This window comes from Scyliorhinus canicula, chromosome 1 (genome assembly GCF_902713615.1).
Source record: "Scyliorhinus canicula chromosome 1, sScyCan1.1, whole genome shotgun sequence".
In the NCBI taxonomy this organism is placed as follows: Eukaryota; Metazoa; Chordata; class Chondrichthyes; order Carcharhiniformes; family Scyliorhinidae; genus Scyliorhinus; species Scyliorhinus canicula.
Genome location: NC_052146.1, coordinates 169325697 through 169353530, shown reverse-complemented (window position 1 = coordinate 169353530; position 27834 = coordinate 169325697). Strand labels below are relative to the sequence as shown.

The window sequence follows — 27834 nt, the reverse complement described above, 5'->3', positions numbered from 1 at the left end:
GAAAAACTGTCGAGGCAGTGGGAAGCATTCAAAAGTGAAATTCTATGGGAAAATTGTGGACATATCCCCACGAGGAACAAGGGTGGTTCGGCCAAATCTAGTCCTCCAGGTTATTCAGAAGCACAGAAGCCAAAATAAAGCAAAAACAAGAACGTTTTTGACGTTCACAAAAGACTTAATACTGTAGAAAGCCTAGAGGAGTATATAAAATACAGGGGAGAAGTAAAAATGGAAATCAGGAAAGCAAAAAGAGGGTACAAAAAATATTGGCAAGTAAAATTATAGAAAATAATTTGCTGTTTCACCAATACATTAAGAGCAAGAGAGGCCTATCAGAAATGTACATGGTAACTTGTGGGTTGACTCAGAAGATATGAGCAAGGTTTTCAATGAATACTTTTTCTCTGTCTTCACTAAGGAGAGAGATGATGCAGACATCTAGTTAAAGAGGAGGAGTGTGAAATATTAGATACGATAAGTATAGTGAGAGAACAAGTATTGGAGGGATTGACATCCTTGAAGTTGGATAAATCACCAGGGCTAGATGGATTGTATCCCAGGCCATTGATGGAAGTCAGGAGGAAATAGTGGATGCTGTGAGGATCATTTTCCAAGCCTCACTAGATACAGGTGAGGTACCAGAGGACTGGAGGTCTCAGAGCATTGTACCATTATTTTAAAAGGATGTGAGGGATAAGCAAGAAAACTCTAGGCTGGTCAGTCTGACATCAGTGGTAGGCAAATTATTGGAAATAATTCTGTGATACAGGATAAACTGTTAGGTATAAAAACATTGATTGTTGATCAGGGATAGTCAGCATGGTTTTGTTAGGGGAAGATTGTGTATTACTAACTTTATAGAATCTTTGAGGAAGTAACAAGGAGGATTGATGAGAGTAGTGCAGTGGATGTTGTCTACATGGATTTCATAAGGCACTTGACAAGGTCCTGCATGGCAAAGTGATCAGAAAAGTGATATTTCATGTGATACAAGGGAAGGCAGCTTGGATCCAAAATTGGCTCACTAGCAGAAAGCAAAGAGTAATGTTTTTCCGAATGGAAAGCAGTTTGAAATTAAATGAAAATCGCTTATTGTCACGAGTAGGCTTCAATGAAGTTACTGTGAAAAGCCTGTCACCACATTCCGGCGCCTATTCAGGGAGGCTAGTACGGGAATTGAACCGTGCTGCTGTCCTGCCTGGGTCTGCTTTAAAAGCCAGCGATTTCGCCCAGTGTGCTAAACCAGCCTAGTGTTGGGGCCTTTGCTGTTTGTTGTATACTGTATATCAGTGACTTAAACATAAATGTGGTGGAATGATTGGGAATTTTGCGGATGACACAAAAGTTGGCTGTGTACTTGACAGTAAAGAGGATAGCTGTTGATTCCAGAATGATATCAATGCTTTAGTTGAGTGGGCAGAGATTTTGCAAATCAAATTTAATCTGGAAAAGTGTGAGGTTATGCATTTGGGGAGGGCAAAGAAAGCAAGAGAATATTCAATAAATGGGAAGATACTGAGTAGTGTTGAGGAAGTGAGTGCATGTCCACGGATCATTGAAGGTGGCAGGAAAGAAAGCATATGAAATGCTTTCCTTTATTGGGCGAGGCATTGAATATGAAAGCAGGGATGTAATGATGGAACTGCGTAAAATGCTGGTTGGGCCACAGCTAGAGTTTTGTGTATCGTTCTGGTCGCCACATTACAGGAAACATCATAAAATCATAGAATTTACAGTGGAGAAGGAGGCCATTTGGTCCATCGAGTCTGCACCGGTTCTTGGAAAGGGCACCCTACTCAAGCCCATGCCTCCACCCTATTCCTGTAACCCAGTAACCCCCACCTCATCATCTTTTTTTTGGATACTAAGGGCAATTTATCATGGCCAATCCACCTAACCTGCACATCTTTGGACTGTGGGAGGAAACCGGAGCACTCGGAGGAAGCCCACGCAGACACGGGGAGAACGTACAGACAGTGACCCAAGCCAGGAATCAAACCTGGGACCCTGGAACTGTGAAGCAACTGTGCTAGCTACCGTGCTGCCCAGATATAATTCCTCTGGAGAGAATGCAGAAGAAATTTACAAGATTATTACCAGGACTTGAAAATTGCATCTATGAGGAGAAATTGGATAGGATAGGGTTGCTTTTTTCAGAATAGAGGGAGTGTGCCCTGGCAATTGAACCGCTGGCGATCACTCTGCAAAATGCGAAAAGTTGGAAGGATATACAAAGAGAGGGCAGAGAGCACAGAGTGTCGCTCTGTGTGGATGACCTGCTCCTCTACGTCTCGTACCCACAGAACAGCCCGAAAGCTTTTGAGAGAGTTCAGAGCCTTCTTGGGATACAAACTCAACCTGGGCAAGAGCGAGGCATTCCTGGAGAAGGACAGAGCTGGAGGGACTACCATTCAAACTAGCCCAAAACAAATTCCGCTACCTGGGAGTACAAATAGCCCTTGACACAGATCCAAACATTGAACCTGAGCAGTCTGGCGGAGGAAGTTAAAAAGGACCTACAGAGATGGGATGCACTCCCGCTTTCCCTGACGGGGAGGGTGCAATCGATCAAGTTGAATGTACTGCCGAGGTTCCTCTTCCTGTTGGAATTCATGCTGTTCTTCATCCCCAAGTCCTATTTCCGCAAAGTGGACAAAATGATTATGGCGTTTGTGTGTGTGTGTGTGGGGGGGGGGGGGGGGGGGGGGGGGGGGTAAAAACCAGAGGATCCCCAAGTCGACACTGCAAAGGAGGAACAACATGGGCGCTCTAGCCATGCCAACTCTACAGTACTACCAGCGAGAGAGTGAGGGGATGGATACGAGAACCAAGGACGAAATGGGTAAGGCTGGAGGAGTCGTCCTGCAAAGGAACAGCCCTTGCGACCTTAGACCAACTGACCGAGGATCTGGAGCTACCAACGGGAAAGGAGCTCAGGCACCTCAAAATTAAATACTTTCTCCGTACGGAGATGGCAGGGCCCCCGAGAGAGACCCTCCTAAAGGAGCTAATCAACACAGACAATAAGGAGGGGGGGAAACTGTGGGAACATATACTGACGGTTGCTAGACAGGGCAAGACTACCACTGGACGAAACTAGACAGAAATGGGAGGATGAATTGGGGACGGAAGTGGGTTGCGGACTCTGGAGCGAAACACTGAGCAGGGCTAACTCCACCTCCTCCTGCACGAGGCTAAGCCTTATGCAGTTTAAAGTGGTGCACAGAGCCCACCTAACTAGAACCCGAATGAGCAGGTTCTTCCCAAGGTGGAGGACAAATGTGAACGGTGCCGGGGAGGCCCGACCAACCACACCCACATGTTCTGGGCCTGCCCCAGACTTGTCGGGTCCTGGACAGCCTTCTCCGAGGTCATGTCCAAGGATGTGAGGGTGGAGTCGTGCCCGAGAGTGGCAATCTTCGGGGCATTGGACCAGCCACATCTTCATATGGGGAAGAGGACCGACGCCCTGGCTTTTGCATCTCTAATCACACGCTGGAGAATCCTGCTCTGCTGGCGATCAGCAACATCACCCACAGCTGCAGACTGGCTGGCAGACCTGTCGGAATTTCTCCACCTGGAGAACATCAAGTACACCATCCGAGGGTCGGACGAGGGTTTCTACAAAGCTTGGGGGCTATTCATCAGCCTGATCCAAGACCTGTTTGAGACAAACAGCGACTAGAAAGAGAGTGAGAAAGATAAGTGAGGACACGTGCAAGAGACGGAGAGAGGGAGGCAGGGAGGGAAGGGATCCCAAAGTAGGCACAAAACGAAGCACGGGGTGGCAAGGAGAGGAGGTGGGAAGGGCCACACGACCTCCCCCTCCCCAACACCAAGCAACAAAGAATAAAACTCCGAGAAGGGGGAAATAGGCGGAACATGCCTCCAACAATGGAAGGTGAGGGGGGAACTGCTTGTAAAAACTGTTGTACATAAGACAGAAACTTGCTTGTAAATATCAGACACACTTGAGCTGCTACTTTGTAAATATCATGTGGCTTCTATGTTAAATTGTTATACTGTTGAAGTTGGGAAATGCCAATAAAAATATTTTTTTTCTAAAGGAATAGAGCAGGCTTTTGAGGTGTTCTAATTGAGATGTAAAATTGAGGGACCTAGACAGGGTGGACAGGAAAGACTTATTTCCCCGAGATGGCAGCACGGTAGCATTGTGGATAGCACAATCGCTTCACAGCTCCAGGGTCCCAGGTTCGATTCCGGCTTGGGTCACTGTCTGTGCGGAGTCTGCACATCCTCCCCGTGTTTGCGTGGGTTTCCTCCGGGTGCTCCGGTTTCCTCCCACAGTCCAAAGATGTGCAGGTTAGGTGGATTGGCCATGATAAATTGCCCTTAGTGTTTGGTGGGGTTACTGGGTTATGGGGATAGGGTGGAGTTGTTGACCTTGGGTAGGGTGCTCTTTCCAAGAGCCGGTGCAGACTCGATGGGCTGAATGGCCTGTAAATTCTATGATCTATGATGGATCGGTTATCAGGTGGCATACATTTAAGGTGATTGGTAGAAGGATTAGATGGACATGAATCAAAACAGTTTCACCCAAAGCATGGTCGGCATCCAGAACCCACTGCCTCAGTTGGTGATTGAGGCTGAAACACTTAACTCCTTTGAAAGGTACCTGGATCTGCATCTGAAGTACTGTAACCTGCAAAACTATGGGTCAGGTGCTGGACAGTGGGATTAAAATAAGTGGCTAGTTTCTTCTTTTTTTGGCCAGTGCAGACACAATGGGATGAATGGCCTCTTTCTGCACCGTACCGTTTCTGTGGTTCAATGCTTTGGATTCCCAGTCTTTTCTCATGCTCTCTTATTGCCCATTTTATTTTCCTTTTCACTTTCTCTTTGAACATTCTATATTTAGCCTGGTTGGCACCTGATTATTAACTTGAAATCTGCCATACACTTTTTTTTGTCTTTCTCTACATCCCTTTTGTCATCCATGTAGCTCTGGCTTTGGTTTCCCCTCATGGTTTTGACTGTCCTCAAGCCATCTTCATGTGTCTCTGCCAGTTTCTGAATCTGCTATACCTGCATCAAATCTGTTCCTAACTTGCCTTGCTGAAATAGGCTCTCCTCCAATTATTTTTCTAAACTCTATTTTACTCCTTGCCCTTCCCTATGAATAACCACAACCTCATGATACTGTAATCACTGTCGACCCCCGTCCCCTACCTGTACTGCCACTTGCTCTACTTGACGCACCTCATTCCCTTGGACTGGAAATGTACTGATCAAAAAAAGTTCTGATCATATCTCAGAAATTCTGCTGCCATAGAACACATGCTTTAAGTTGATAATTGAGCATTGATCTCCCCAATTGGGAAAGGAATAGGGAATCATTGAGAGAGTATATAAACCAGTTCATTCTGGGAGGAACTGGGAGTGTCTGCGACTTTACTTTGCTGTCTTGGAAACAAACGTGTTTTAAGGTACAGACTAGCTTCAATCTCTTGTTCCTCCGCATACAATAATTGGATTCATCACTCGAAACACAATCCAGTGCAGGAAGAGGATGAATGATCTCATCCTCTCTGCAAGGGTAAGTCAACCTTCTCCTCGCTCCAATCTCAATCTCATTATGGCATCATGCATTCAAAAGGGTTATACTGCTCAGGGATCTCGCACAATATTAGCGGGGGGGACAAATCACCACTGATATCTCACGGCACAGTGTGCATGCATACTTCCCAACTTCTTCCCCATCTCTTCTCATCACATTCAATCTACTTGTCTTCATCCAAAGACCAAGCTTATGCACAACAAGAGGGAGCGATCCCAGACCAGAGGAGGGAGGGCAGATATTGTGGACCTCATTAAATTTGAGGAGGATGTCACCAAGTTGGCATGGGAGGACAGGGACCACTCCTATGGGGAAGGTGAGATTGACATCTTCCAGCAAGCCCATATGGATGAGCTGTCCAACCTGACATTGCCAGTGAGTGACTTGCAATGTCGTATTCACTCTGTTCAGGAGCTCAATCTATCTGCTGTCTCCTCCAGGCACCATCAGGCCCACACACGCATTGAGATGCAAAGTAAACCCCTGCCCTCGGGCCATCTCAGACCAGGAGGCTAAGAATCCATTTGAGGAAGATTTTTTACTCTATTCATCTGCATTCTCCACCAGCTAGGGGGGTTCTAGTTGCAGAGTAAGCTCCAGATCACATCCTGGGGAACACCTCACAGGCATGTGTCCACAGCAGTTGGAGGAATTGACCGCCCATGTCTCTGGACTCTTGAGGTCTGCTAGAGATCAGGAACCCGCTGACTCGACGCCTGATGATACATCTTTGGAAATGACCATGTCCAAGATGCTGCAGATGCAATGACAACCGGTGGAATATCAGGTAGCGTTGCGAGAGGCAGTTAGTAGACTTGAGCGAAGGATGAAGGAATCCATCTGCTTTCTGTCTGATGACATGGCTCTGAGATGCAAGCGTCACGAAGTCTCATGGGAAGGGTGGTGACTGCTTTGGAAGTTCCTGTTAGCAACCAAACTCCTTACAACAGAGCATGGAGGTGGGCATCATCGGTAGTCTTGGCGGCTTAGCTGTAATTGTAAGCATAAGGCCTACAATCAGGATGCTTTTGCTAACCATCTCGGTGCCCACATAATAGCCTTTATTAGTGTCACAAGTAGGCTTACCTTAACACTGCAATCAACTTACTGTGAAAAGCCCCTAATCGCCACATTCCGGCACCTGTCTGGGTACACTGAGGGAGAATTCCGAATGTCCAATTCATCTAACAACACGTCTTTCGGGACTTGTGGGAGGAGACCGAAAGAAACCCACACAGACACTGGGAGAACCTGCAGACTCCACGCAGACAGTGACCCAAGCCGAGAATGGAACCCGGGCCCCTGATGCTGTGAAGCAACAGTTCTAACCACTGTGCTACCGTGCATAAGCTTCTTCTCATAAAGGTAGCGACTACTGCATCAAGTCTTTTGAAGCAAAGTCAGTGCTGCTATCACTTTCCAGAACACACTAGTGGAGGGTTCGCCACTGACGGGGCAGCGCGGTGGCAATGTTGCCTCACAGCACCGGCGGCCCAGGTTCAATTCCGACCTTGGATGACTGTGTTGAATTGCTTACTTGCGTTCTCCCCATGTCTGTGTGGATTTCCTCCCACTGTCCAAAGATGTGTAGGTAGGTGAATTGCCAGGCTATATTTCCTTTAGTGTCCAATAGGTTAGGTGCGGTTCCGGGGATAGGGCAGTGGGCTTGGGTGGGGTGCTTTTTCGGAGAGTCGGTGCAGACTTTATGGACCGAATGGCTTCCTTCTGCACTGAAGCACTTCTATGACCTTTCCAATGAACAGAGGCTTAATGAATCATGAGGTTTAAAGATGGAAGGCTGAATGCTGAGATTGCTGTTGTGTCACTGGTTGGAAAGGCCTTTTAGTTCTTTGGCATTTGTTTCGGGACAGAGGGATGTGGATGTGCCCCATTGCATGCACTTTAATCTTCCTGCAGTCGTGTGGCTAACAGTACATCAAGGGTACATCTTCCAAGTTGTATTTCGAGGGCATCCTCATGTGGAAGCAGACCCTCATCTTCCTCTTCACTTTCCTGCTGTTCGTTGTCTGAGAAGCTCTCAGCTGCCTCCTTGCCCTCTGGCAAGGGATCCCCCCAACTTGAAGAGTTATGTTGTGAAAGGTGCAACACACTCCGACGAGGCAGAATGTCCTCTCTGGAGAGTACTGCAGGGACCCACCTAACCAGTCCAAGCATCAGAAGTGTGTCTTCAGGGTGCCAGTGGTTTACTGTTTGATGGATTGTGTTGCCCAATGCGTCACATTGTGTCTCTGCTACGAGTGACTCAGGGCGACACACCAATGTCATGAACCATTGTTTGAGTGGGTACCCCGATCTCCAGGCAGCGACCCTGTATTCACCAGACCCTTTGAATATATGAGGCACCTGGGAGTACCTCAGGATATACGAGTCAGGGTACCTGGTACAAACATGCATAATGTGCCTCTAATGATTGCACATGAATTGAATGTTGATGGGGTGATGCCCCTTCCTGTTAATGAACATTAGGGGCTGTTTTCATAGTGCTCTCAGTGCTATGTCTGCAATCGATTGCACCGATGGCCTGCAAAACTCCACGACTGACTCCAGTTTCACACCCTGGCTACTTGGCTCCAGACAGGGACTATGACTGTCTTTCTCTTAACTCTCCCATTCCTCCTTGACTAGTGACAGCACAGTGTTTCTCTTCACCAGCAACCCCGCCCCCATGAGTCTCTGCAACCCCATCCTTCATTTTGTAAGCCTTGCCCCTCCACCATCTCCATTAGGCTCTGTCCAAGCTTTGCCCCCTTGTGCCACACTAATACAGCCTTCCCTCTGATTACGCAGTCTGCGTACATCCGCTCCAATTTGTGTACTTCGATTCCTATTCCACCCCCTACAGTGCCTGTATCTCAGTCTTTAATGTCAGGCTCCAGCTTCCCCATCCTCCACTTCCCCACAAAACCCCCACCATTGCCAATTGTTCCCATCAGCCAGCTAGGAAAGTGGTGAGGGGGAAAATTCTGCTGGTGGGATTCTGAATTTTGGCCTCTCTGAATTTTCGAGCTCCATCCATCATGAAAGCTGCTGGAGGGGAAAATTTTGCCTGTTACCTCTTTGTCTCGCCACAGATATTGCCTGACCTGTTGTGTTTTTGCAGTATTTTCTGTTTTTATTTCAGACTTCCAGTATCTGCAGTGTTTTGCCTTTACTCCTCCATATCTGTCCCACTGGTAAAGGAACTATAAAATATACCTAGTTATGTAACAGCACCTCTATTTTTTCTTTGCTGTAATCAAACAGATTCTGTTCTTCACCCCTCCAGGACATGTGCTCCCTCCAGCACTGCAATATTTCCTTCTTTCCCAGATTTTCCTGAACACCTTATATCCAGGATTATTTAGTACCCAATCCTGCTGTGATTGGAGCCAGGTATCCGTTATCATATACTGATGTAACTATTTATGCCTACAACTCACTGATCTTACTGGTACACTTATGCAATTACCTACCTGTGAACCTGTCTTGGATCTTCTCGCATTCTCTCTTCATCTAATCTCACCCAATACCATATTTCTAAAACCATTATATCTCACTCCATTGCTGTTTGTCATTTCCAATCCTTTGTGTAAATTGTTTCCTCATTCTTTTGCTACTTCCTTGTGCCTGTCCCTTGCCAAATTTTATTAAACTGTTGCGCTGGGCCCAAACCAGCAAATGTGAAATTATTATATAATCTTTATGTACAGCACCCAGAATGAATACTTCCAAAATCTGACAATGGTATTTTTTTCATGAATACTAGGATAAAGGAAAGAAATGAGTGAGAGGAGCAATCTAAGAAATTACTAATTTTATTTTATTGCAATAAAGCAAAACTCTGTTTATTAAATCAAGGCATTGTAAGTGGGATGGAAATTTTCGGAGATGGGAGGAGAAAGGAATTGGAACACTAAAAGATTTATTTCTCGGGGGTTGTTTTGCGGGATTGAAGGAGCAGGGAGCGAGGTATGGGCTGGAACAGGGGGAAATATTTATGTACATGCAGGTTCGAGACTTTGCCAGAAAGGAGATACAGAGCTTCCCAGTAGAGCCGGCTGCCACGTTACCGGAGGAGGTGACGACGACAGGGGACTGGAGAAGGGGTAGTATTGGTGGTTTACGGAGGAGGAGGAGGAGAAGGCACCATTAGAAGGGCTCAAGGCAAAGTGGGATGAAGAGTTGGGAGAGGGTATGAAGGAGGGGTTCTGGTGTGAGGTGCTCCGGAGGGTGAACGCCTCCACCTCGTGAGCAAGGTTGGGGCTGATACAGCTGAAGGTGGTGTATAGAGCTCACCTTCCAAGGGCGAGGATGAGCTAATTCTTTGAAGGGGTAGAAGATGTGTGTGAATGTTGCAGGGGAGGCCCCGCAAACCACGTTAACATGTTTTGGTCCTGTCCAAAGCTGGAGGATTACTGGAAGGAGGTGTTTAGGGTAATCTCTAAAGTGGTGCACGTGAAACTGGACCTGGTGTCTCGGGAGGCCATATTCGGAGTGTCGGACCAGCCGGGGTTGGAAACGGGCACGGAGGCAGATGTTGTAGCTTTCGCCTCATTGATCGCCCGAAGACAGATCCTGTTAGGGTGGAGATCAACCTCTCCACTCTGTGCCCTGGCGTTACGGGGGGGCCTGCTGGAATTCTTAACGCTTGAAAAGGTCAAATTTGAACTGAGGGGAAGGATGGAGGGGTTCTACAATTCATGCACTTTCGAGAATTGGATTGCATCGAACATTCGGGGGGTTGGGGGCTGGGAGGGTTGGCGGGAGGGGGACTGTATGTGTTAATGGTGACCATGGGTGATTCCTGTTTGGCATTTGTTTATGTTAACATGCGGGCCAATGTCTGGGGTTTGGTGGGAGGATGGGATCGTTGTTATTGATATGGGGGCTGACATTGCATTCATTACTGATTATTGTTTATTGTTGGGTGTAAATTTGGGAAAAAATGTGAAAAAGGAGGAGAATCAAAAAAAAAATCAAGGCATTGTATTAAGTGCAGTAAAAGTTACATATCTTGGGGTATATATTGGTAATTCCATACAGTGAGTCATTTTGTGCAATTCAGTACCTTTCATTAATATTAGTCGAAAATTGGTCGAAAGAGCATTCTCGACCATAGCGAGTCCTTGGGATTAACAAGACTTCAAATTTGTGGGAAACTACCCCTAGTATCTGTTTTATTTAGTTGTTTATAACTGAGTATGCCAGTAGTTTTGGAAAATCAAGCTGGCGTTCATGCAGACATGCTATATTTTATATTTTTCTTCCTCATTAGGAGAGGACTGAATGCAAGATTGCAAGCCTCATCTCATGGCAAGGAAATGTCCGAGTACTCTCTGCCTGAATTCTGTCTCCTAGTTGACTTCCTATTGGACATTGTGTCATTGGTAAGGATTTCACCTAATTGGTCTCAGTACTTGAGGAAAAGAACACTCTTCGAGCTTTTCATTGAATATTATTCCTCCAAATTTTAGTAACATCAACGTGTTTAACTCTATCCAAAATTCAACATTCTAATCTCAATGACTAAATATGTTGGATTTTCCTTAATTAATTGTAAATAAATGGAGGATGAAAAATAATTTTATGGAAAATATGCGCTTGCAACATATGTCTAAAAACGTTAAATTCAGACTTCAATAAATTATAAATGGTAAATGCAAAAGCTTAACCATTACTTTTGGTAGCATGTGGTGAATGTCTCTGAATTAGCAGAAACTGCTCAAGAAGAATGGATTATGTTTCTTGCAACAAAACAGAAATAATTGAAGGTAGGATTGCTAGGTACAAATAATACCGAAAATATGAGAGGGCGAGAAGGTGGCAAATATTTTTGGTACCTTGCAAAATATCGCTTTTCATTTGACTTGATAAATGATTTATACTCTTTTACGTAAATGTTGCTGCTTCATGAACCAAGCATCACAATTAAACCTTGCCATTCAGCACTCTGTTGTTGCCAAGAATGGTGATCTAGAAGTTAAACCAAATCACTAAGTTACAGTCTAATATTAATGCTTTTATAATATCATGGGAGCACTTGATTTTGATTGCTCATTCTAAAATATCCGAATTATACAATATTGCTGTTAACAAAAAGCACATTGAGTTGCATGTGATTTTCAGTGCCATTCGGCTGTCGACATTTGTGCATTGCACACCATGCCAAGCCAAGAAATACAAAGCAGGTATTATTAGAAAACATGATTACTTATTTGTGGATGGTTATCTGAAGATTTTTTGTGGACAAGATAGTACTGGAAAGAATAATGTTTAACGGATGTTTAATGGACTGGAAGACATTATGCAGTGGGGTTCCCCAGTGTTCAGTATTGGGATCACTATTTTTCTTGATCAGTATTAATAACCTAGATTTGGTTATGCCAGGCACTATTTCAAAATTTTGACATGATGCAAAATTCACACAAGTATTGTGAAGTGTGTGGAGAGTAGTGATAAACTTCAAAATAGTTTTGGCAGGCTGGTGGAATGGGGTGAACATGTGGCAGATGGAATTTAATGCAAAGAAATGTGAATTGATACATTTTAAGAGGAGGAACAATGAAAAATAATATAAAATAAAGGATGCAATTCTAAATGGGGTGCAGGAACAGAGACTTTAAAAAAAAAAATTTAAAAAAAAAAAAATTACGTTTGGTATGTTGCCTCCCAGGTGCAAGGGTACGTGATGTCTCGGATCGTGTTTTCCGGGTCCTTAAGGGGGAGGGGGAGCAGCCCCAAGTCGTAGTCCACATTGGCACTAACGACATAGGTAGGAAAGGGGACAAGGATGTCAGGCAGGCCTTTAGGGAGCTAGGATGGAAGCTCAGAGCGAGAACAAACAGAGTTGTTATCTCTGGGTTGTTGCCCGTGCCACGTGATAGTGAGATGAGGAATAGGGAGAGAGAGCAATTAAACACGTGGCTACAGGGATGGTGCAGGCGGGAGGGATTCAGATTTCTGGATAACTGGGGCTCTTTCTGGGGAAGGTGGGACCTCTATAGACAGGATGGTCTACATCTGAACCTGAGGGGCACCAATATCCTGGGGGGGAGATTTGTTAGTGCTCTTTGGGGGGGTTTAAACTAATTCAGCAGGGGCATGGGAACCTGGATTGTAGTTTTGGGGTACGGGAGATTGAGAGTATAGAGGTCAGGAGCACAGATTTGACTTCGCAGGAGGGTGCCAGTGTTCAGGTAGGTGGTTTGAAGTGTGTCTACTTCAATGCCAGGAGTATACGAAATAAGGTAGGGGAACTGGCAGCATGGGTTGGTACCTGGGACTTCGACGTTGTGGCCATTTCAGAGACATGGATAGAGCAGGGACAGGAATGGTTGTTGCAGGTTCCGGGGTTTAGGTGTTTTAGTAAGCTCAGAGAAGGGGGCAAAAGAGGGGGAGGTGTGGCGCTGCTAGTCAAGGACAGTATTACGGTGGCGGAAAGGATGCTAGATGGGGACTCTTCTTCTGAGGTAGTATGGGCTGAGGTTAGAAACAGGAAAGGAGAGGTCACCCTGTTGGGAGTTTTCTATAGGCCACCTAATAGTTCTAGGGATGTAGAGGAAAAGATGGCGAAGATGATTCTGGAAAAGAGCGAAAGTAACAGGGTAGTTGTTATGGGAGACTTTAACTTTCCAAATATTGACTGGAAAAGATATAGTTCGAGTACATTAGATGGGTCGTTCTTTGTACAATGTGTGCAGGAGGGTTTCCTGACACAATATGTTGACAGGCCAACAAGAGGCGAGGCCACATTGGATTTGGTTTTGGGTAATGAACCAGGCCAGGTGTTAGATCTGGAGGTAGGTGAGCACTTTGGAAACAGTGACCACAATTCAGTGACCTTTACGTTAGTGATGGAAAGGGATAAGTATACCCCGCAGGGCAAGAGTTATAGCTGGGGGAAGGGCAATTATGATGCCATTAGACATGACTTAGGATGTGTTGGTTGGAGAAGTAGGCTGCAAGGGTTGGGCACTCTGGATATGTGGAGCTTGTTCAAGGAACAGCTATTGCATGTTCTTGATAAGTACGTACCAGTCAGGCAGGGAGGAAGGGGTCGAGCGAGGGAACAGTGGTTTACCAAAGAAGTGGAATCTCTTGTTAAGAGGAAGAAGGAGGCCTATGTGAAGATGAGGCATGAAGTTTCAGTTGGGGCGCTTGATAGTTACAAGGAAGCGAGGAAGGATCTAAAGAGAGAGCTGAGACGAGCAAGGAGGGGACATGAGAAGTCTTTGGCAGGTAGGATCAAGGAAAACCCAAAAGCTTTCTATAGGTATGTCAGGAATAAAAGAATGACTAGGATAAGAGTAGGGCCAGTCAAGGACAGTGGTGGGAAGTTGTGTGTGGAGGCTGAGGAGATAAGCGAGATACTAAATGAATACTTTTCGTCAGTATTCACTCAAGAAAAAGATAATATTGTGGAGGAGAATGCTGAGACCCAGGCTATTAGAATAGATGGCATTGAGGTGCGTAGGGAAGAAGTGTTGGCAATTCTGGACAAGGTGAAAATAGATAAGTCCCCGGGGCCGGATGGGATTTATCCTAGGATTCTCTGGGAAGCCAGGGAAGAGATTGCTGAGCCTTTGGCTTTGATTTTTAGGTCATCATTGGCTACAGGAATAGTGCCAGAGGACTGGAGGATATCAAATGTGGTCCCTTTGTTCAAGAAGGGGAGTGGAGATAACCCCGGTAACTATAGGCCGGTGAGCCTAACGTCTGTGGTGGGTAAAGTCTTGGAGAGGATTATAAAAGATACGATTTATAATCATCTAGATAGGAATAATATGATTAGGGATAGTCAGCATGGTTTTGTGAAGGGTAGGTCATGCCTCACAAACCTTATCGAGTTCTTTGAGAAGGTGACTGAACAGGTAGACGAGGATAGAGCAGTTGATGTGGTGTATATGGATTTCAGTAAAGCGTTTGATAAGGTTCCCCACGGTCGGCTATTGCAGAAAATACGGAGGCTGGGGATTGAGGGTGAATTAGAGATGTGGATCAGAAATTGGCTAGTTGAAAGAAGACAGAGAGTGGTAGTTGATGGGAAATGTTCAGAATGGAGTTCAGTTACGAGTGGCGTACCACAAGGATCTGTTCTGGGGCCGTTGCTGTTTGTCATTTTTATAAATGACCTAGAGGAGGGCGCAGAAGGATGGGTGAGTAAATTTGCAGACGACACTAAAGTCGGTGGAGTTGTAGACAGTGCGGAAGGATGTTGCAGGTTACAGAGGGACATAGATAAGCTGCAGAGTTGGGCTGAGAGGTGGCAAATGGAGTTTAATGTGGAGAAGTGTGAGGTGATTCACTTTGGAAAGAATAAGAGGAATATTTGGCTAATGGTAAAATTCTTGGTAGTGTGGATGAGCAGAGGGATCTTGGTGTCCATGTACATAGATCCCTGAAAGTTGCCACCCAGGTTGATAGGGTTGTGAAGAAGGCCTATGGTGTGTTGGCCTTTATTGGTAGAGGGATTGAGTTCCGGAGCCATGAGGTCATGTTGCAGTTGTACAAAACTCTAGTACGGCCGCATTTGGAGTATTGCGTACAGTTCTGGTCGCCTCATTATAGGAAGGACGTGGAAGCTTTGGAACGGGTGCAGAGGAGATTTACCAGGATGTTGCCTGGTATGGAGGGAAAATCTTATGAGGAAAGGCTGATGGACTTGAGGTTGTTTTCGTTAGAGAGAAGAAGGTTAAGAGGTGACTTAATAGAGGCATACAAAATGATCAGAGGGTTAGATAGAGTGGACAGCGAGAGCCTTCTCCCGCGGATGGGGGTGGCTAGCACGAGGGGACATAGCCTTAAATTGAGGGGTAATAGATATAGGACAGAGGTCAGAGGTGGGTTTTTTACGCAAAGAGTGGTGAGGCCGTGGAATGCCCTACCTGCAACAGTAGTGAACTCGCCAACATTGAGGGCATTTAAAAGTTTATTGGATAACCATATGGATGATAAGGGCATAGTGTAGGTTAGATGGCCTTTAGTTTTTTTCCATGTCGGTGCAACATCGAGGGCCGAAGGGCCTGTACTGCGCTGTATCGTTCTATGTTCTAAGTACACAATTCATTTTTTTCAGTTAAGGAGTAATTTAGTGTGGCCAATCCACCTACCCCGTACATCTTTGGGTTGTGGGGGCGAAACCCATGCAACCACGGGGAGAATGTGCATACCAGGCCCAGAGCCGGGATCGAACCTGGGACCACGGCGCCATGAGGCAGCACGGCTAACCCTCTGCGCCACCGTGCTGCCCAAGGAACAGAGACCTGACAGTGTATGTGCACAAAGTGTTAATGGTAGTAGGGAAGGTTGAGAACACAGTTAATAAGGGATACGGATCCTGGGCTTTATACATAGATGCATAGGGTACAAGAGTAAGGAATACATGGTGAACCTTTATGAAACACTGGTACCACATAGGTATTAGTCCAATTTTGGGCTCCACAAATGTGAATGATTTGGAGGCATTGCAGAGGATGCAGAAAAAGATTATGATGGGGGCAGATTCAACTGTGGCTTTCAGAGGGGAATTTGATAATTGGCTGAAAATAAATTATTTGCAGGGCTTTGTGAAAAAGGCAGCTGAATTGAACTGGCTAAATTGGCACTGGTACGGACGCAAAGGATCGAATGGCCACCTCCTGTTCTGTTCCCGTTCTCTGATTCGAAGTTATTGCTGGAAAAAGAGACATTCTGTTGGAGCTTTTCATTTTGCTTTCATCAGGGCAGACTCCAGAATGTCAAGTTTCAAAGGGAGCAATAATCTGTCCTGTACAAGAAAGGTCTGCTGATTGGTTGGCAAGTCAACTCTGGTCAAGATGTTGCTACAGCGAATGCACCAGGGAACTGCTGTCCCCCCATGCATTTAATTGTTCAAAAAGGTACAATGTCTGGCTTTTTTTTCCCCCTGTAGAACACAGGTCTCTGGAGAAGCGCAGTGGTTAGCACTGCTATCTCACGGCGCCGAGGACCCGCGTTCAATCCAGGCCTCAGGTCACTGTCCGTGTGGAGTTTGCACATTCTCCCCATGTCTGTCTGGGCCTCAACCCAAAGATGTGAAGACTAGGTGGGTTGGCCAAGCTAAATTGCCCTTTAATTGGAAAACATAATTTTAAAAAGAACACCGGTCTCTGCAAATGAAAATATGTGACTTCTGACAAGCAGAAGTGAACATTATGAACCTGAATGATTTGTGTGGCAGGCAGCATGCCTTTTTGACAACTACTAAAATTCTAAGTTAGTTAAGCATGATTAGCTTTTGACAAAACTGTGCTGTCTTTCCTTAATTAATCCACATTTGTTCAAGTGATTTCTATCCTGAATTATCATTCCTGAAAGCTTTCCCCCCGCTGAGATTAAACTGACTGGCCTGTAGTTGCTGGGTTTATCCTTACACTTTGATCAAGAGTGTAATATTTATAATTCTGCAGTCCACTTCCATATACAAAGCGATTCAGATGCTAATGACAATGCCTCTACAATTTCTTTCCTACCCTCAGTATTTTTAGGTGAATCTATCTGTTCCAGGTAATATATGTTTGATTACAGCCAGGCTATCTAACAGCTCCTTTTATCAATTTTTAGCCCATCCAGTGTCTCAACTATGTCCTCTTTCGTCATAATTTATGCTTAGTAAAGACAGATATGGAGTACTCGTTTACGACCTCAGTTCTGCCTCCTTGCCTTGATCCCCATTGTGGTTCCTAATCAGTTTCACCTCTCCTGTTGCTCCCCATATGCCCAGAAAAGACTTGGATTGCATTTTTATATTAACTGCTAGTCTTTTCTATCCTCTCTGTATCCCTCTCATTTCTTCTTCCACATCCCCTCTTTGCCTTCTATATTCAACCAGATTCTCACTTATATTATCAACCTCCTGACATCTATCATAAGCATCTTACTCTCTTTCATTAACAGTGAGTTTTGGCTTTAATCACCCTATCTTTCCTCCTTATGGGACTATAGCTTGACTGTATTATCTCTTCATAGAAATCATAGAATTTACAGTGCAGAAGGAGGCCATTCGGCCCATCGAGTCTGCACCGACCCTTGGAAAGAGCACTCTACTTAAACCTACACCTTCACTGTATCCCAGTAACCCCACCTAACCTTTTGAACACTAAGGGCAATTTAGCGTGGCCAATCCACCTACACTGCACATCTTTGGGTTGTGGGGGTGAAACCCACACAAACACGGAGAGAATATGCAAACTCCACACGGACAGAGACCCAGAGCCGGGATCGGACAGTGGGAGGAAACCCACGCAGACACTGGGAGAAAGTGCAAACTCCACACAGACAGTACCCTGAGTCCGGAACTGAACCTGGGACCCTGGGTCTGTGAGGCAGCAGTGCTAACCACTGTGCAACTGTGCCGCCCCTCTTTAAAAGCAGCCTATTATTCCTTTACTGTTTCACTTGCCAATCTTTGGTTCCAATTTAGCTGTGCTAGATCTTGTTCTCATCCCACTGAAATGGAGTATTGTTACTGTAGTTGTTCCTTATCCGTTTCCATAACTTTTTTTCTTTTTTTAAATAAATTTAGAGTACCCAATTCATTTTTATCCAGTTAAGGGGCAATTGAGCATGACCAATCCACCTACACTGCACATCTTTGGGTTGTGGGGGTGAAACCCACACAAACACGGAGAGAATATGCAAACTCCACACGGACAGAGACCCAGAGCCGGGATCGAAACTGGGACCTCAGCGCCATGAGGCAGCTGTGCTAACCACTGTGCTGCCCTGTCCGTTTCCGTAACTAACCATAAACTTATGATGCTATGTCACTGTTCCATGAGTATTCCCGACTGACAATTGATCCAGTTAACCAATCACATTCCCCTACACAAAACCCAGCAAAGCCTCTTATCTCATTGGCCCGGAAACATTCTGATCAAGAAAATTATTTCAAACCCACTCCTGAAAATGCTGATTCCTTGCATCGATGTGGGGTGGCACAGTGGTTAGCACTGCTGCCTCACAGCTCCAGGGACCCGGGTTCAATTCCGGACCCGGGTTCAATTCCAGCCTCGGGTGACGTCTGCAAGGAGTTTGCACTTTCTCCCCGTGTCTCCTCCAGGTGCTCCGGTTTCCTCCCACAGTCCAAAGATGTGCAGGTCAGATGGATTGGCCATGATCAATTTCCCCTTAGTGTCCAAAAGGTTAGATGGGGTTACTGGATAAGGGGATTGGGTAGGGCCCTGACGATAGGTAGGGTAGGGCCCAGACTCGAAGGGCTGAATGGTCTCCTGCACTGTAGTAATTCTATTCTATGATTCCGTGCTAATGGTTGCGCTGTGCTACCATGGCGTATTTCGCATATTAACATCTATACCTTGAAGGTGAGTGTCAGCTGGTTAATCTAATTGTGGCAGAATGTACTGAACCTGTCAAAGCAAGGTGGTTTTTATGTCTAATGACTCCTAACTTTTCGAATTAAAATCAGTTAGGATTGAAGTGTGTTCTTGTGTGTTGTAGGACATCAGAGACAATTGAGTACATTGCAAAATACTGACTTTGGCGGGTGGGACCGGCTGGAGGGAGGGGAAAGAGAAGTGTGACTGCAGAGAACTGTTCAGGGATATATCAAACTTCTATTCCCTTGCTGTCCTCAAACTGTGACAACTTTTCTCTTTGTAAACCTCTGCTTTCTTCTTTTTAAGCCAACTCGAAGTATGAGAGTACTATGTCAGGTATGGGACTCGAATTGTCATATCACTTCATTCTGCTTGCTCATGAATAAAAGCTTTGTACCATTGCATGTATTTCTGGAGTGGGTTTGGGCATCCAGATATTTAAAAACATTCTGCCATTTAATTTATTTTTATCTGCACAATTTACTGGTTTCTATTTTCAACAGCAGCAACTTGCATATATAAAAAGTGCCTTTGAAATTAAAATGTCCCAAGGTGCTAAGCGAACATTGTTAACAAAAACATTTTTGATGTCGAGCCACAGATGGGGCTACCAGGGCACGTGAGCAAAAACTTGGTTAAAGAACACCTTAAAGGAGGAGAGCGAGGTGAGAAAGTTTATGGGAAGGAATCCAGAGTTGAGAGCCACAGAGTTGAGAGCCAATATAGAGGTAACAATGGCGTGGAGGATAGTTTCGGTGACAGATTATTAGTCCAAAGATTTAGATTTATTGTCATGTATACTGAGGTACAGTGAAAATTATTGTTTGTGTTCAGTCCAGGCAGATCGCTCCATAGATGAAAGCATAGGACATACGATAAATACACAATATAAATATATAAACATAAGACATCGGGTGAAGCATACGGAATATAGTTCTCCAACTGTAGAGAAGATTGCATTGAAAGATCACTTCAGTCCATAAGAGGGCCACTGAGAAGTCTGGTAACAGTGGGGAAGAAGCTGTTTTTGAATCTATTGGCGCTTGTTCTCAAACTTTTGTACCTTCTGCCCGATGGAAGAGTTTGGAAGAGAGAATAACCCAGGTGCGAGGGGTCTTTGATTTTGATGCCCGCTTTTCCAAAGCAGAGGGCGGTGATGTCAGGATAAATGTGGAACCTGATGTTATGGTTTCAGATTCTATTGGGAAGGGGCAGCATGTATATGAGAAACATGAGGAAGCCAAGGGATTGGAAACCTCGGTAGATATTTGGGAGGCTGAAGTGGGGGAGGCGGTGGTGTAGTGGTACTGTCAAAAATTTCGTGAAATTATGTTCTTCAGTTGCTGTTGATTTTGCTCGCAAAACCAGCTTGTTTGTGTGATTGTTTTAGGGCAGCATTTTGAAGGCAAAAGCCAATGTTGGTTCCTAACTTAATGGATTTAAAATAACATCTGAATAATCAGAGTTGGTAGTGGAAAGCAAAAACATGCTTACAGTGTGTTTAGTATTTTTCTGGAGTTTAAAAAAAAGCAGGGTTTTTGAAATGAAAGCTGAACTTCAGTAACGCATGAATGCCAAAAATCACATTTATACAAGCATCATTGATTACTTTAAACTGACTTTCTGCTACCCCAGCATCCTTTCAAAAATATTTCATTGTTTTAATGTAAATGTTTTTCTTGTCTGTTGGTTAAAGCATCTTTAAGAACATTCATAATGATTTTCATATGGCTACATCATATTTCATCGTAATGGAAAATTTCACACCCTTTATTGATCTCATTTGATAATACTTCTAGTTTATAAATACATATGCTTGGCTATTTCTAAAGTTTGTGAAGAGTTGTTAATTATCTACATCTTACATACTTGAGAATTCTGATATGTTATGCTAGCTTTGTATATTTTCATATTACACAAAAAAGTCCAATGTACTATGGATTCTCATTGTAGCAAACTAGCCCGATATAAACAATTTTGGACCTAATCTATGCGCTTAACTTTCACGAATTCAAAACATGATAATTAGTTTCATTTGCGCAAGGATTTTGATGACCTCCCTAAGGCTGTTGCAGTTAATGCTTTTGACCCTTTTGATGATAGTACATCTGTAAAGATTTTAATTGTCTTGAAGGTAACCCACATTCATAGCCTAAATTCTTGAGAAACATTGACATCCTTATAAGTGTTTATGCCTGTGGGAACACAATTTGTTTTACAAGCTTATTATGGCATGGTTGAGTTGCATGGACATTGACCGACCATCCTGACCAGTGCTAGAGTTGTGGAGTACCTTTATTTTGTTTCCAAGGTTGATGTAAAGTGCAACTGTTCGTTTGTGAAGACATGCAATAACGACACTTCTAAAAGTTTGCTAATTTCTGATATTTAAATGGTTCTGCACCAATAACCTACTAAAATTTCTATCATCCTTCTGGCTTATCTGGGATATCCTTGTGATCTCCTTGACAAATACTTCCACCACTGAAGAATGATGAAGACTTTGTCCACTCTAATGTTGAGATCTCTATTTAATGTAGGAAATATCTTAACCAAGTATCTTGGTTGAAAGGTTCTGATGGAGGACCATTGACCTGAAATGTTAACTCTGTTTCTCTCCCTACAGATGCTCCCAGACTTGCTGAGAATTTCCAGCATTTTCTATTTTGATTTTTATTTATAGCTGCATTTGCTAATTACATTTATTTTGACGATGTTATCAATATTCTTGTTTTAATCATCAAGCTATTGATTCACCAGATTGTTTCTGCTTTGTCTATATAGTCAGCTTGTATGCAAATAGATTACTGAGGGTAATAGTTATTCTGCCTGTCTTGTGCCCATTAGGAGACCTACATTGAGATTCAAACTGAACATTTGCCGCAGTTGTTGCTGCGGATGATATCTGGCCTGACAAGCCACCTGCAGGCTTTATGCCTCTCGGAGCTCACTGACTGCTTAAAGCTGTGCTCTAAAATACTTAGTAGAGTGCAACCACCCTTGTTATCACCTGGGGCAGAGTGTAAATTGCATTTTCCAGGAAATGCCAGCTTTGTCCAACAGAATGAAGAGAAAAAGGTACATTTTTGTTGATACGTGATTTGATGTAGTTTTAATGAAGTGTTACTTTGAATTTTTTTATACGTTCAGAGAATATGGGTATCGTTGGCTACATCATTTATTGCCCATCCCTAATTGCCCTCGAAGGTGATGGTGAGCTGCCTTCTTGAACTGCTGCAGTTCCTGTGGTTGAGGTACACCCGCAGTACGGTTAGGGAGAGAATCCCAGGATTTTGACCCAGCATCAGTGAAGGAACGGCGATATATTTCCAAGTCAGGGTGGTGAGTGACTTGGAGGGGAACGTCCGGGTACTGCCACTCCTATATATTTGCTGCTCGTGTCCTTCTAGATAGTAGTGGTTATAGTTTGGAAGCTGCTGTCTAAGGAGCCTTGATGAGTTCCTAGCAGTGCTTCTTGTAGATGGAGCGCACACTGCTGCTATTGTTCGTTGGGTGTGGAGGGAGTGAATGTTTGTGGATGGGATGCTAATCAAACAGGCTGCTTTGTCCTGAGTATCGGGGACTGGTTTAGCTAGGTGCAGAGAGAGGCCAACAGCGGGGGTTCAGTTCCCATACCAGCTGAGGTTATTCATGAAGGCCCAGCCTTCTCAACCTTGACCCTCGCCTTAGGTGTAGTGATGCTCAGGTTAAATCACCACCAATTTAGCTCTCCGCCTCAAAGAGAACATAAGCCTATGGTCATCTGGGACTGTGACGACATTACCTTTACCTTTGTCCTGGGTGTTATCGGCTTCTTGAGTGTTGTTGCAGCTGCACTCATCCAGGCAAGTGAAGAATATTTCATCACGCTCCTGACCCGTGTCTTATAGGAGGCTTTGAGGACTCAGGAGGTGAGTCACTCACCACAGGATTCCTAGCCTCTGATTTGCTCTTGTAGGCACAGAATATGACAAGTTCAGTTTAGTTTCTGGTCAAGTGTTAGAATCTTTACCTTTTGTTTTTCATTTCGTGGCCCTATTATCCAAAACAAATATCTTCACGAGGCATGCCATGGTTAGATACTCAATTAAGGGCTGGATAAAACTAAGGACCATGGTCAGCTCACTAACATTTAAAAACTCAACAAATTATATTTTGTGTTTCTAGACAGTCCAACTGATTAAATGAAACTTTCTACCATTGGATTTTCTTTCCAATTTTCAGTGGGACAGAACAGGAATCCAAATGGTTTCCCTTTTGCCACCAGCGTAATGGCAGTGAGGCTGATGGTAGCAACCCTCTGGCTCTCCCAGTTGAGATCTGTCTCCATGTGGGCAAAGCCAAGAAAGAAATTCTGGTGCAGACAATTATTTCTGTAAATGGTAGCACTTCAAGGAAGAATGCCAATTTGTTTCATTTAAATCTTATCTCTATGTGTCTCATTTTGATGATATGGCTGAAGCATATTTTAATGAATTCTAATGTTCCAGAAATAGGATTTTCGAATATTATTTTTCACTGTAAAATTGAATCAATTGGAATCATTTCAGTTTGTCTTCGGGTTTTCATCTTTTCGTCAGGTTTCATTAATCACCCTTGGGGCTTCTGGCGATGTGTTTGAAGATGGTGAAAATCCTCCAAGCAGTCAGTCGTCTGAAAGTGGTTTCACAGAGTTTGTGCAGTATCAAGCAGACAAAGTTGATGACATTGACAAAGTGCTAGGTGAGGGTCAAGATTCAGGATCATTACCACAGGGCAGCACTTCTTCAGAAACAGAAACTGCTTCCACCATTGGGTCTGAGGACACTGTGGTATCATCATCAATATCACAAGAGGGTAAAATGGCTGTGACCGCAGGGACTTCTACTCAAAAGACAACAATGCAGTACTGCCAGGAGTACTTTGAACAGTTTTTGACCCAGCTTATAATTCTTTATATCATTCCCAATGAAGTAATTTGCCAGGCATTTACAACAGGATTCCATATGGACCTGTGCAGAGACAGAGGCCAGATGGATGACCATGACATTGTCGGCAAAGGTGATGCAACAGAGCAACTGCAGGTTTCGAAAGACCACCATCATGCATTCACTGCTGCATGCCAGCTTTTCTTTGAGTGTTCCAGCTTTCCTGTTTATTTTGCAGAAGGAAATCTAGCATCTTCACCTCATGGCAATAAATCAGAAACTGGTAAGTTCTCATGCATGTATCTCTAATGTGCAGATTGAGAATATGTTTTTATGCTACTTGTAATATGGTCCTCATGGTTTATAAAGCTAAATAGCTGGTATAATTTAATAGTGCTGTTCGGCTATTCCACAAGAATGTTCCTTCTGAGTAGTGAACTTTCACCCTGTTTCCATTCCCCTGATCAGTATTAAATTGCAGTTAGTGTTTGATACAAAGTGTTAACTCAACACTAATTAGGAAGAGATGAGAGAGATTTCAATAATGAAATGAAATCATATAATTGTTAAAGCACAGAAAGAGGCCATTCGGTCCATCATGTTTATAAGGCTTTCTGCGAGAGCAGTTCACATGGTGCCACTCCCTTGCTTTTCCTGGTAGCCTTTTTCCTCTTCAGATAATGGTCGAATTTCCTTTGGAAAGCGACAGTTGAATTTGTTTCCACCACACTCAGGCAATGCATTTCAGATCCTAAAGACTAATTCGTTGTCCTCAGGTTCTCGATCCTTCCACCAATGGGAACAATTTCTCCCTATCTTACATGTCCAGTACACACAATATAATTGATTTCCTTGTGCATTCAGTGCACCATGACTCGGTACTAGCTAGCAAGTAAGCTAATCTGTTTCTACCCAAAATGAAGGGGGTCAGTTAGGACAGTGTAACAGGCAACTTTGAAATTAACGTTAATGCATATAGTTAGCATTTTGGACCCATTTATGTTTGTTTCAGATAACGATTATGTTCAGTGATAGTAACTATATCATGCAAAAAACATTCTATTTTTCAATGACAAGTGTCGTTCCTTCAGGTGGTAAAAACTAGATTGCTAACGTTTGAGCTATTTATGGGTATAATTCCCCCAGCCCTCACCCTCCAGTCCATCCTGCATGCGGCCCACCCAAGGGCAACACCCACAGTAGCCCCTGCAGCTGGCATGGGTAGCAGTAGCCAACAAAACGACTGGGAGCAGTGTCGGGCACCAGAGCCCAAGGCCCCTGCAGTGCCAGGCACTGACAGGGCCATGGGTGTGGTGGGCAGTGTACCAAGGGGAACGGTTGGGGTTGGGGACGAGAGGAGGGGGTGAAGGGGGACATGTGGGGGCAGAGTTTACAGTGCAGACCAGGGGCACGCACTATGCTACCATGTCTGACTTTCACCCCTGCAGACAATGGACTTCGGAATTCAACCAGGAATGGTGGCCTTCATCCTAATTGCCACAGCCCTGGGGATCACTGAGGCTGTACGAACTGGAGCTGCACAAGGAGGACCCTGCAGTTGCTGAGCCTGTCCCAGCGGAACAGGAGGCAGTCGGTGAGGATGGAGAGCCGGCTGCCCAACATTCCGAGGGGGAGGAGGTGGGAAGGAGGTCTCGTATGTACCCAGCAGCACCTGTCATTCAAGAAACTGCACCCGGGCATGCCATCAAAGACTCTGGCTGAGCAGGGGGACAGTGTGACGTATCTGCCAGATCCTGGGTAACCTGGCACCACGGGGGTATGGGGAGGACACCCGCTCCCAGTGGCCGTCAAGGTGACAGTCACCCTGAACCTTTATGGCACATGGTCCTTCCAGGGGCTGAGTGGAGACCTGTCTGGGATCTCACAGACCTCAATGCATCGGCGCTGTCACGAAGGCCCTACATGCCCGGTCGGCGCAATACATCAAATTATATGTGGGCCTAGCCCACATGGATGCCCGAGCAGTGTGGTTCGCCATTGTCGCCGAGATGCCCCAGGTGCAGGGGGTGATCGACGGGATGCATATTGCCCTACGAACACCGGCCCATGACAGGCCGGTCTTCACAAACCGAAAGGGGTTCCACTCTAGGAACGTGCAGCTGTTGTGTGACCATCAACTGCATATCATACACGTTTGCACCCCATACCCGGGCAGTGGCGCAGTTGATGGTTGCTGACCTCTTCGACGCGCCCCCCTCGGCCGTGGGTCATCCGCTGCGGAGGTGGCTCATGACGCCTATCCGGAGGCCACAGATCTACGCAGAGACCCGCTACAACTACAGCCATGTTGCGACTAGGGGCAGGATCAAGCAGTGCTTTGGCATCCTGAATATACGGTTCAGATGCCTGGACCACTCCGGAGGGGCCCTCCAGTATCGTGCTAGGAGAGTCTCCCACATTGTGGTGGCCTGCTGCGTCCTCCATAAGATCGCGCAGCAGAGGGACGACGTGCTGGAGGAAGGAGGATGAACGCCAGCCCCCATCTGACGAGGAGTATGCGGAAGAGGGCGAGGATGGGCAGAACATGGGTCCCGGAGGCCGCCCAACATGTGCGTCTGGGCAGCGCACATGGGATGCTCTGATCGCCTTCAGTTTCACTGACCAGGGGGCCTGGCCGGCGGCACGGACATCCCATCACCGCCCCCTGGATGATTACTGCATGCAGCTGGTCATTCCATAACACAGTCCCACTGAACCCTTGTAGAATCATAAAATTGCTACAGCGCAGAAGGAGGCCATTTGGCCCATCAAGTCTGTACCGACCCTCCTACCTAGGCCTACACTCCCAAGCTATCCCAGTAACCCCCCACCTAATCTTTTGTAAGCTAAGGAACAATTTAGACTATCCAATCCACCTAACCTGCACATCTTTGGACTGTGGGAGGAAACCGGAGCACCCGGAGGAAACCTTCGCAGACACGGGGAGAAACTGCATATTTCAAACCATCTCCCAAATTCAGAATTGAACCCAGGGCCCTGGCGCTGTGTGGCAGCAGCGCTAACCCCTGTGCTGTCCCATCACCCTCACCACCTTGTGGGATGGGGGTGGGATACTGGAGCGGTGAGCGCTGGCTGAACTGGGGTCGTTGGGCCAAGCCCTCCCCCAACGTCCGCCCATACCACACCCAGCACCCCCTCTGCGGCTAGCCCAGGCCAGCCCATCCCTTACACCTGTCTGACAGAGCTCCGAGGCAGATTATAACGTTGTGAACATGCGTTTAATGTGAACAAGTGAACAATTTAAAATAGCTTTGTGCACTAGCCCCTAATGCTATCCTATGGGTGCAGTGCTGCACCCATGCCAACTTAATTGGTTTCGGGGGAGGGGGTGGTGAAAGAGTTCCAAGATTTTGCCCAGCCACAGTGAAGGAACGGGGATATATTTCCAAGTCAGGGTGGTGAGTGATTTGGAGGGGAACCTCCAGCTGTTGAGGTTCTCGGATATCTGCTGCTGTCGGCCTTCAAGATGGTATCGGACATGGGTTTGGAAGGTGCTGTCTAAGGAACCTTGGTGAGTTACAGTTGTGCATCTTGTAGATGGTGCACACGGCTGCCACTGTTCGTCGGTGGTGGAGGGTTTGAATGTTTGTGGAAGGAGGAGCAATCAAGCGACTGCTTTGTCCTGGATGGTGTTGAGCTTCTTGAATGTTGTTGGGACTGCACTTATCCAGGCAAGTGGAGAGTATTCCATTACACTCCTGATTTATGCCTTGTAGATAGTGGACAGGCTGGGGGTGGGGTCAGGAGGTGAGTTACTTGCCGTAGGGTTCCTAGCCGTGACTTGCCCTGGTAGCCACAGTATTAATACATTTCATAGAATTTACAGTGCAGAAGGAGGCCATTCGGCCGAGAGTCTGCACCGGCTCTTGGAAAGAGCACCCTACCCAACCCCACACCTCCACCCAATCCCCATAACCCAATAACCCCACCCAACACTAAGGGCAATTTAACATGACCAATCCACCTAACCCGC

At 45.4% G+C, this 27834-nt stretch overlaps 1 protein-coding gene across 8 annotated transcripts in view; it reads left to right on the top strand.

Annotated features, from left to right (window-relative positions):
• Positions 1-27834, top strand: part of dop1a (DOP1 leucine zipper like protein A) — a 283413-nt gene that overhangs the window by 91988 nt on the left and 163591 nt on the right. For 6 of the 8 annotated variants that reach the window (XM_038802463.1, XM_038802473.1, XM_038802494.1 and 3 more), the window contains 4 exons: positions 10854-10965; positions 19240-19269; positions 21781-22011; positions 23514-24123. In XM_038802463.1, the coding sequence (XP_038658391.1) occupies positions 10854-10965; positions 19240-19269; positions 21781-22011; positions 23514-24123 (983 nt within the window). The remainder of the gene's footprint in view (positions 1-10853; positions 10966-19239; positions 19270-21780; positions 22012-23513; positions 24124-27834) is intronic. The other 2 variants (XM_038802504.1, XM_038802484.1) reach the window with 1 other exon arrangement.